This window comes from Tympanuchus pallidicinctus, unplaced genomic scaffold (genome assembly GCF_026119805.1).
Source record: "Tympanuchus pallidicinctus isolate F22 unplaced genomic scaffold, pur_lepc_1.0 scaffold47, whole genome shotgun sequence".
NCBI classification, from domain to species: Eukaryota; Metazoa; Chordata; class Aves; order Galliformes; family Phasianidae; genus Tympanuchus; species Tympanuchus pallidicinctus.
In genome coordinates, this window is record NW_026294766.1 from 625,269 (window position 1) to 635,659 (window position 10,391).

The window sequence follows — 10,391 nt, forward strand, 5'->3', positions numbered from 1 at the left end:
GAGGATGGGGGGATGAGGGCGGTCACCCCTCGGTGCCTGCACGGCACATCTCAACCTGCTCGCTCGTTAATTAATTGGTTAATGAGCTAAGCCTTATGCCAAGGGGAGGACACTGGTGGTCTGAATGGTGCGGTGCGCTCTCTGCCCCACATCTGTCCCATTATTTCCCCTTTAAGGCGCTTTTTGCCGCTCCCCGCCGCGTTAATCTCCGTCTAGACTCCGGCGGCGGCTCGGGCCTTCGTCCCCCTCCTCCTCCTCTTCCTCCTCCCCCCCCCCACTGCTCCCCTTCCCCTCCCCCACGTGCCCCACGCCCACTTCCGCACTCCGTTTCCCATCACGCCCCGCTCGGACTCGCTTTCCCGACACCCCCCGCGGGCGGAGTTTGTGGGGTGGGGGGAAGGGGAGGTGAGGCCTGCCGTCACGTGACTGCGGGGTATATAAGGCGCGGCCCCATTGTTGTCGGCAGACGGCGGCGGGGCGGTCCGCGCGGCCGCACTCGGGCTTCGAACCCGCGCCCCGGGCCGCCCCCCGCCCGCAGCGCCGAGCGGTAAGTGGGGAAATGGGGGGCGGCGGGGCTGGGGGCTGCAGAGGGGGAAGGGGGGGGTTGTGTGGGGCCAGGCCTGAGGGGGTGGGGGTCTATAGGGGGGTCTACAGGGGGTCGGGACCCTGGAGGTGGACGCCTCTTGGGGGGGTGTGGGTGGTCAATAGGGGATGGAGCTTTGAAGATGGAGGCCTATAGGGGATCACGGGCCTGGAAAATGGGAGCCTGTAGGGGCCTTAGGAGGTCTGTAAGAGGTGAGGGTCTTAAAGGTGGAGGGCTGTAAGGGGTGGGGGGGATGCAGGGGGCTCATAGGGTTTGTAGGAGGACTGCAGGTTTGGGGGGCTTGGAAAATGGGAGCCTATGGGAGGTTATAAGGTGAGGGCTTTAAAGATGGAGGGATGTAGGGGAATGATGGCCTTGAAGATGGAAGGGTATAATGGGGCCTATGGGAATGCAGGAGGCCTGTAGGGGATGGAGGGCCTGTAGTGTGGGAGCCTATAGGGGCCGTGGGAGGTCTGTAAGAGGTGAGGGTCTTAAAGGTGGAGGGCTATAGGGGATGGGGGGGTGATATTGGGGATGCAGGGGGCTCATAGGGGTTGTAGGAGGCCTACAGGGGATGGGGGGCCTGGAGAATGGGAGCCTATAGGGGCTGTAGGAGGTCTGTAAGGAGTGAGGGCAAAAAGGATGGAGGCATAGAGGGGATGAGGGCCTTGAAGATGGAGGCCTATAGGAGACGTGCAGGGCTTGGGGTCTTGGGGATAGGGAGGCTATGGGGAATATAAGATGTCTATAGGGTACATATGGAGGCTTACAGATAACATAGGAGACCTTAAATATGAAAGTGTGTAGGGAGTGCGGGGGGGGGGGTCAGTTGGGAGGGGGTTTAAGAGGAAACGGTAGAAGCCATAAGAGGCCTGTGGGGTGGGGGGTGTGCATACAGAGCCTATAAGGGCTAGAGGAGGTGATGGCCTTAAAGAGGGGATGGGGGGCTCATGGCAGCAATAGGGGGCCTATGGGGGCTGAGGGGCCTTGAAACGGGGGTCTGTAGGGGGTGTAGGAGGCCCGTAGGGGATGGGTGAGGGAGATCTTTGAGGTGGCAGCCTATATGGGGCACAGGAGGACTATAGGGGGATGGGGTCCTTAAAAATAGGAGCCTGTAAGGGATGTAGGAGGTCTGTGGGAGGGAGGGGGGGGGGAGGGAGCTTGGAGATGGAGGCCTGTGGGGCTATAGGAGATCTTTAGGGGGTGCTGGTAGTAGAGGTAGAAATATATAGGGCCAATAGGAGGCCTGTAGGGAGTGTAGGGGGCCTTAAAAATGAAAGTCTATAGGAGGCTGATGGGGGCTGCAGGGGAGGGGGTCCTTAAGAATGGAAGCTTATAGGGGATGTGGGGGGGATGTAGGGGCCTATAGGGAACGGGAGCCTTGAAGAGGGGAACCTGTAGGGGTTGTGGGAGGCCTGTAGGAAATGTGTTTCCTGCAGGGGGGATCAGAGGCTTGTAGGGAGTGGGAGGTGTCTTAAAATGGGGCTCTCTGGGGAGATAGGAGGCCTATAGGGGCTGTGTAGCCATGCAGGGGATGGGAGCCTTGAAAGTGGGCTTTAGGGGCTATGGAGGGGTGCTAACAATGGGGCTGTGTGGGGTGACCCCAAAAAAGTGCCTCAGGTGGGAAGGGAGCAGAGGAGACCCTGAGTGAGGGACGATCGGGGCGGGTGGGGGTCCTCGGGGCCCTGCCATGGGGATGGGGTCCCTGGTGGGGTCTGAGCTGGGTTCTGAGGTCAGCCCCCCACCCTCCCATACTGCAGGGTCTGGTGCGACCCACTGTGGGGGCGCCTCCCCTTTTGCCCCCCCATCTTTGCTCTGGGGGGGGCTCCTTCCTTTAGCCCCCCTGTTTTTTGCAACCACCCTTTTGCTCCTATCGTTTTGGGCTCCCCTTCCTTTACCCTCCTTTCTGGGGGGCTCCCTTTTTGCTCCTCCCTCCTCCAGACCCGTGCTTTTTAGGACCCTGCCTCCTTTAGCCTCCCCCTACCTTCAGGGCTGCCCCTTTTTGTCCCCCTGCTTTTTGGGGTTGCCCTTCTTATCCCCCTTCCTTTTTGGGACCCCCCCTTCCTTTTTGGGACCCCTTTCCTTTAGTCTCCAGCTTTTTAGGACCTCCCTGTTTTTTACCCCCAGCTTTTTAGGACCCTTTCCTTACTCCCCCCTGCTTTTTGGGGCCACACGGTCTCCCCACACCTGCCGGCAGCGCTGCAGTTCGGGGCCGGGCTCTGCTGCTCATTGCGATGCGTGTTGTGTAAGTACTGCTGCTGTGGAGCTGCAGCCCAGAACATCCGTGGGGCTCAGCTGTAGGAACATAGGAACACGGATCCCAAAGGAGGCAGCCCTGGCCCCTGAGGAGGAATCTGCCCCTCTCAGCATCCCTGCAGTGGTGCAGTTCTTAAATCCTCAGCTGTGGGGATAAGAGGTGAATCCTGCAGGGAATCCTCTGTGCCAGAGGAGCAGAGCTGTGTCCCGTAGCCCTGCCAGTGGTGGCCCCCTGGTTTTCTGCTTTATTTGTGGGGTTGGACTTGCTGCTCGCTCAGTCTTTCCCGCCCTCGCTCCTCCCAGCAGCCCTGGGATGTTCTGCAGCACTTTGGGGGAGCAGAACCCAAAACTCCCGGAGCTGCGGCAGCTGGAAGGAACCTCCTCAGGTCCTCATCCAACACCTCCCAGTCTGCCCTAAACTGGAGAGCCTGGCGCCGGGCCCAGTGCTCCGGATGGGGCCTCCCCAGTGCAGAGCAGAGGTGGGAGCAGCTCCCTGCCCTGCCGGCTGTGCTCCGTGCAGCCATCTCCAGGGAACCGGTGGCCACCAGGGCACGCTGCTGGCTCATGGTCACCCTGTAGTCAACCACTGGTCAACCTGTTGGCCACCATTGGCTTTCTTGGCCGCTGGAGCACACTGCTGGCTTGTGGTCAGCTTTTGGTCAACCGTTGGCCAACTGTTGGTCAACCAGGACACCACTGGTGTTCTTGGCCACCATCAGCTGTTGATCAACCCTTGGCCAGCTTGGCCACAGGGCCGTAACTTCCAGCTCACGATCAACCATTGGCCAACCACTGGTCAACCAGGATGTCATCGGTCTTCTTGGCCACCAGAACTGCTGCCTCACGGTCAGCTTTTGGCCAACCGTTGGTCAGCCGTCGGTTATCCAGGACACCGTTGGTGTTCTTGGCCACCAGGACGCACTGCTGGCTCACGGTCAGCCGCTGAGCAGCGAGGACACGGGTTGCATTCTTGGCCAGTGGTGCACACAGCTGGCTGGCAGTCAGCAGAATGAAGCCAGGCTCACCAAGCAGCTCTGCTGACAGGTGAAGGTTTGGAGCCTGGCAGCGGGATGCAGAGCATCCCTCATCCTGCAGCCCTGTTCCCAAGCTGCAGGATGTGGAGGAACGAATCTTTTCAGCTGAGCTCCTTTCAGCACAGTTTAATGGAGGGAAGGAGGAGAAGCGCTGTTGGGTGGCAGCAAAGCTTTTGGTGCTGAGCTCCACGGGGAAAGGAGCCGTTTTCCCTCTTTGATCCGATTCCCTCTCACTGGAAACAGCGGAGCCGTTGATGCCACCAGCCCAACTCCAGGCTGCCAGCTGAGTGAGAGCTCCGCTGTTCCTGCAGACCCTGGGCACTGTAGCGTTGCTGCCAGTCGCTCTGTGCCTGGAATGCTTTCCCAAGCTCTCCCTCTCATTTTGGGAGAGGAGCTGCAGCCGGAGCCCGGTGTCAATTGTGTCCCTACCCCCCTTTGTCACACCTGGGTTGGAGGTGGCAGCGCGAGGAGGTGCGCAGGGAGATGAAGGATGGATGGGATGGTGGAGGGATGGACAGACAGATGGAGGGGTGAATGGACAGACGGACGGATGAAGAATGGATGGGGGGAAGGATAGATGGACAGGAGGATGAGGAGATAGATGGGCTGATGGAAGGATGGGCAGAGAGGCAGATGATGGATGGACAGACAGATGGAGGGATGGACAGATGGATGATGGAGGGATGGACAAACGGGCAGATGATGGGTGGACAGAAGGATGAATGAATGGGATGAGGGAGGAATGGACAGATGAATGTCGGGTGGACGGAAAGGGGGAGGACTAGGATGACAGAGGGATGGACAGACAGACGGGCGACGGATAGATGGATGATAGGATGACAGAGGGATGGACAGACAGGAGGATGGACGGACAGAAGGGCGAATGGAGAACGGCTGGGCTGATGGAAGGGTGGACGGATGAACAGATGATGGATGGACAGAAGGATGAGAGCTGGAGGGGGTGGATGACGGACAGACAGACGGACGCCGGCAGCTTTCTCCAGAGCCGTTTGTTCCGTTGCCATGAGAACCGGCGCTGCTGCGGCGACGGCACAAAGCGGAGCGGGGCCGAGCGCCTCGCCTTCAGCTCTGCTGTTCCCCCTCTCCCCAAATCCTGCAACCCAGCGGCGTCCCCACGGCTCGGCTCTGCTGCTGGGCTCCGCTGCGCGCTGACGCCGTGCCACGCTCCCACGTTTTGGTGAAGGAGATGCAGAGAGCGGCGAGCTCGGCGGCTTTGCTCATCCCTGCGCTGCCGAGCTGTGCTGCTCTGGGTAGGGGGCACCCCTGGACCCCCACCACCACGGTCCCCATCCCGCAGGTCCCTGCTGAGCCGGGCGGCCGTTCCTCCCCCCCGTGCACCGCGTGCCGCAGCTCCATGCGATCCCGATGGACGCGATCGCGAGCGGCCGCCTCAAGAGGAAGTTTGAGGATGCGGACGTGGGATCCCCGGCGTCCAACTCGGATGATGAAATCTCCAACAGCGACAGCGCCGACAGCTGTGACAGCGTCAACCCCTCCAGCTCCAGCGGCTTCATCCGTGAGTGGGATGGGGACAGGGATGGGTTATGGGGTGTGGGAATGGGAGTGGGGATAGAGTGTGGGAATGGGGGCAGTGGCTTCATCTGTTAATGGGTTATGGGGACGGGGATGGGGATGGGTTATGGGGCGTGGGGATGGGGTGTAGGGGTGGGGATGGGATGTGGGGATGGGGACAGTGGCTTCATCCATGAATGGGTTATGGGGATGGGGGTGGGTTATATGGGGTGTGGGAATGGGGTGTAGGGATGGAGATGGGGGCAGTGGCTTCATCTGTGAGTGGGGTGGGGATGGGTGATGGGGTGTAGGAGTGGGGATGGGGGGATGGGGATGGGGGCAGTGGCTTTTTCCCTGAGTTTCCTTGGGAACGTGGAGAGCAAACAGTGACAGAGTGAGGGGATGGAGTGTGGGGACTGAACAGTGACAGTGAGGGCATGGCGTGGGGATGTGACACGGGGACAGCAAATGGTGGTAATGAAAGGTCTGGGGGTGAGAGATGGAAATGGGGGTGGGCACAGTGACGATGATGGGACGAGAGCGGGGGACAGCAAAGAGTGGCAGAGTGAGGGGACGTGGATGGGGACATGGGATAGGGATAAAACATGGGTACAGCAAACGGTGATGGGGAGGGGACAGGGTATGGGGACAGGAAAGAGTGTCAAAGTGAAGGGGACAGAGCGTGGTGACAAAGTGAGGGGACAAGCATGGGGACGGGACATGGAGACAGTGAACAGTGAGTGAGGGGACAGGAAACAGTGACAGTGAGGGGATGGAGCACAGGGGATGGGGACAGACGAGGGGAGAGGGCGTGGGGGTGGGGACAGACCCTGGCTGTGAGGGGGTGCTGGCCTTGCTCCCCCCACGCACGCCCCTCGCAATCGCATGCCTTCATCCTCAAACCAGGATCCCGCTGGCGCCTCCCCTACTGCAATACCTCACGATAACGGAATTAACGAGGCATTGGGATTAATGGGGTTTGTCCTGACAGTATCAGAAGGAAGCACGCAGCCCATGCTGGCACGGCTCGGTTGCCGACGCCTGCTCAGGGCTGCAGCAAAGCTCCCTCCCACCCCAACCCATTGCACCGGGAGGCGCCAGGGCTCCCGTTCCCATTCCCTCGTCCTCCCTCCTTGCAGCCACCTCCATCCTGAAGAGGCAGAAGCAGCTGCGCAGGAAGAATGTGCGCTTCGACCAGGTGACGGTGTATTACTTCGCCCGGCGCCAGGGCTTCACCAGCGTGCCCAGCCAGGGTGGCAGCTCGCTTGGCATGGCCCCACGGCACAACTCGGTGCGCAGCTACACGCTGTGCGAGTTTGCACAGGAGCAGGAGGTGAACCACCGCGAGATCCTGCGTGAGCACCTCAAGGAGGAGAAGCTGCACGCCAAGAAGATGAAGGTAGGATCGGGCATCGCCCTTTTTAGGTGCTGCTGGGTTGTGGTCGACCACCTGTCAGCCGTTGGGCAGCTGTTGGGCAGCGAAGATGCCCTGCTGGCTTGTGGTCAGCTGTTTGTCAGCTGATTGTCCGCTGTTGGTCAACCGTTGGTTGACTGCCTGTCAGCTGTTGGTCAACAGTTGGGCAGTGAGGACACCCTGCTGGCTCTTGGTCACTTGTTTGTCAGCTGATTGTCTGCTGTTGGTCAACAGTTGGTCGACCAGGGCGCGCTGTTGGCTCACGGTCAACCGTTGATTGGCTGTTGGTCAGCAGTTGGCCAATGAGAACACGCTTCTGGTCCACGATCAGCCACTTGTCAACCATTGGTCAGCTGTTGGTCAAGCAGGGCGCACTGCTTGCTCATGGTCAACCATTGGCCAACCGCTTGTCAACCGTTGACCGGCTGTTCCTCAACCACCGGCCACCCAGAACATTGTCGGCCATCTTGGCCACCAGGGCGCACTGCTGGCTCCTGGTCACTCTGGTCCTTCTTCACAGTTCCCCTTCCAAATTTCTCTGCTGGAAATTCCAGTCTGGAAGGTTGTGGTACCTGAGATCAAATCCCAGCTCAACCCTTTTCCCATCCTGACCTCTTTATGGGTTCCCTCAGGCGTTGTCTGGGGTTGGGCTTCATTTAATGTGACACAACCCTGGGATTAATCAGGCTGCTGCTGCCATGACAACGTTTGGCGGAGAGATGCAGAGCCAACACTTCTTTTTTAAATCTTTTGTTAAATTGAACTTTTTCTGCCACTTAAGCTATCGATGGGGAGCGCGTTATGGTTGGGGTGGTGATGGGGATCAGTCCCCACGTTTCTCATGAGGGTTCTTGCTGCTTCCCCCCCTCCTCGAAACGTTTCTGTTGCGATTTCTAGCTTCGTTCCAATCCCAAACCCTGCAGCTGCCTCTCAGCTCTCTCCAAACCCCAATATTTTGGGAAGCAGTGACCTCCTTTTCCTTGAGCCGTTTGCAGCACGGAGGGAAGGAGGCAGAGGTGCCCTCCTGAGCGCTGCGGCGTCGCTTTCCTACCTTTATTGCAGATGTGGGGTCCCGCAGACACGGCGCGCTCCTTCCTGCTGTGTCTGGGATGGGTTGGGGTCGGACTGGATGATCTCAGACTTCCAAACTTAATGATTCTGCAGCACGGGGGACCCCGCGGGTCCCCTCACGCCGTGCCGGGGGTCCGCAGCCTCCCAGCACGGCGCTGAGCGCTGACCTGACCCCGCAGCTCACCAAGAACGGCACGGTGGAGTCGGAGGAGGCGGAAGGGCTGACGCTGGAGGACATCTCAGACGACGACATCGACGTGGAGAACGTGGAGGTGGATGACTACTTCTTCCTGCAGCCCCTGCCCACCAAGCAGCGGCGGGCGCTGCTCCGTGCCTCCGGCGTGCACCGCATCGACGCCGAGGAGAAGCAGGAGCTGCGCGCCATCCGGCTGTCGCGAGAGGAGTGCGGCTGCGACTGCCGCCTGTACTGCGACCCCGAGGCCTGCGCCTGCAGCCAGGCGGGCATCAAGTGCCAGGTGAGTGACGAGTGGCAGAGGGCTGCAAGGGACCTCGGGGGTCCTCTGTCCAACCCCCAGAGCAGAGGCACAGCACTGGGGCAGGGCAGGTTTGGATCTCTCCAGAAAGGAGCGCCTCCCTGCTCTGCTGGCCATGTGCCGCAGTGCCCCCAGGGAACCTTTGGCCTTCTTGGCCACGGGGGCACACTGCTGGCTTGTGGTCAGCTGCTGGCCAATGTTACGGCATTGGCCTTCTTGGCTCTGAGGGCCTTGTGGTCAGTTGTTGGCCAACCAGGACGCGCTACTGACTCACGATCACCCTGTGGTCAACTGTTGGCCATGAGGTCACGCTGATGGCTTGTGGGCAACTGGAGGGCAGATGGAGGTTGGATGTCAGGGAAGTTGTGTGCTGTGAGAGCGGTGAGGGGCTGAACAGCTGCCCAGAGAGGCTGTGATGCCCCATCCATCCCTGGAGGTGTTGGAGGCCAGGTTGGATGGGGCCCTGGGCAGCCTGGGCTGCTGTGAAACGTGGAGGTTGGTGGCCCTGCGTGTGGTGGGAGGTTGGAGCTCCGTGATCCTGGAGCTCCCTTCCAACCCAACCATTCTGTGATTCTGTGAACTGTTTGCCAACTCTTGGCCAAGCAAAAACCCATTGGTATTTTTGGCTGCTGGGCTGCACTCGCTGGTTTGTGGTCAACCATTGGCCAAGAGCAGCCCGCTGGTGTTCCTGGCCACAAGGGCACACTGATGGCCTGCAGTCAACCATTGGTCAACCACTGATCACCCATTGGCCAACCAGGCTGCCGTTGGTGTTCTTGGCCACCGGGGTGCACTGCAGCCCCACCATCACCCATTGGTCAACCGTCGGTCAACCCGTTGGCCGGCAGCACGCAGTGCTGGCTCGCAGTTGCCCTGTTGGCCTCTGCAACTTCATCCTTGGAGCTCCTTCTCCGTTCGGGGCGCTGCGTCGGGCCGGAGGCAGAGCAGCGCTTCCCGCAGCCTCGCTGTCCCCACAGGTGGACCGCATGTCCTTCCCCTGTGGCTGCTCGCGGGACGGCTGCGGGAACATGGCCGGCCGCATCGAGTTCAACCCCATCCGCGTGCGGACTCACTACCTCCACACCATCATGAAGCTGGAGCTGGAGAACAAGCGGCAAAGCGCGCGGCCCGGCGACGAGGAGCTGCAGGGTGCCGGCAGCTCGTGGCCCCCCGGCACGCAGCCCCCCGAGACGCAGGACTTCCAGGAGTTCATGGCCGAGAACGAGACGGCCGTCATGCACCTGCAGACCGCCGAGGAGCTGGAGAGGCTGAAGGCCGAGGAAGACTCCAGCGGCGGCTCAGGCGTGGAGAGCGTCGGCGTCTGCATCCTGGAGGAGCCGCTGGCCGTGCCGGAGGCGCTGTGCCCGGGGTTGGCGGCCCCCATCCTCATCCAAGCGCAGCTGCCGCCGGGATCCTCCGTGCTCTGCTTCGCCGACGGCGCCGAGCAGCCGGCGGCCGCGCAGCCCTACTTGAACGCCGCTCCGCTGCTGTACTACCAGGTGGAACCGCGCTCCGCGCCGGGCCACAAGAGCGAGAACGGTGCCGACGAGCGCCCCAAGGACACCGGGACCGACGCCGCGGCCCCCGCAGCGCCGTGCAGCCGCGCCGCCCCGAGCAAAGGGGACGGGGCGAAGGGCGCGGGGCCGGAGGGCGCGCAGAGCTGCGCTGGGTCGCTCGGCCCCCCGGCGCCCCGCGAGGCGCCCGGCCCTGAGGAGCCCCCCCGGGGGGTGTGAAGCCCCCCGCCCATTATTTATTGAGGAGATTCCACGGCTCAGCACTGCCCCGAATGGGGAGGGAGGGAAGGGAGGAGGAGCGGGGACCGCCGAGGGAACGGACGGACAGACGCGCGGACACGGAGCCCATGGGGCTGCAGTCCTGCTTGGGGCACCGAGACGGACGGACGCACGGACACCGTGGGCCGCGTCCCCGCGGAGCTACTTGGGGCGCCCTGTGCTCAGCGGTGCCCGCTTCCCCCTGCTGCCCACCCAGGGCCCCTCCTCCTTTTT

General features: G+C 61.4%; 1 protein-coding gene across 2 annotated transcripts; it reads left to right on the plus strand.

Annotated features, from left to right (window-relative positions):
- The first annotated feature begins 485 nt into the window (after nt 1–485).
- Nucleotides 486–10,201, plus strand: CSRNP2 (cysteine and serine rich nuclear protein 2). 2 transcript variants are annotated; one of them, XM_052702892.1, is made up of 5 exons: nt 486–547; nt 5,192–5,410; nt 6,546–6,805; nt 8,071–8,367; nt 9,363–10,133. In XM_052702892.1, exons 2-5 carry the CDS (start codon nt 5,260–5,262, stop codon nt 10,116–10,118), a joined length of 1,464 nt encoding a protein of 487 aa, XP_052558852.1. In that variant the 5' UTR covers nt 486–547; nt 5,192–5,259; the 3' UTR covers nt 10,119–10,133. The 2 variants fall into 2 exon arrangements, with proteins under 2 accessions (XP_052558852.1, XP_052558853.1); XM_052702893.1 differs by lacking the exon at nt 486–547 and having other exon boundaries at nt 1,937–5,410; nt 9,363–10,201.
- The last annotated feature ends 190 nt before the right edge of the window (nt 10,202–10,391 follow it).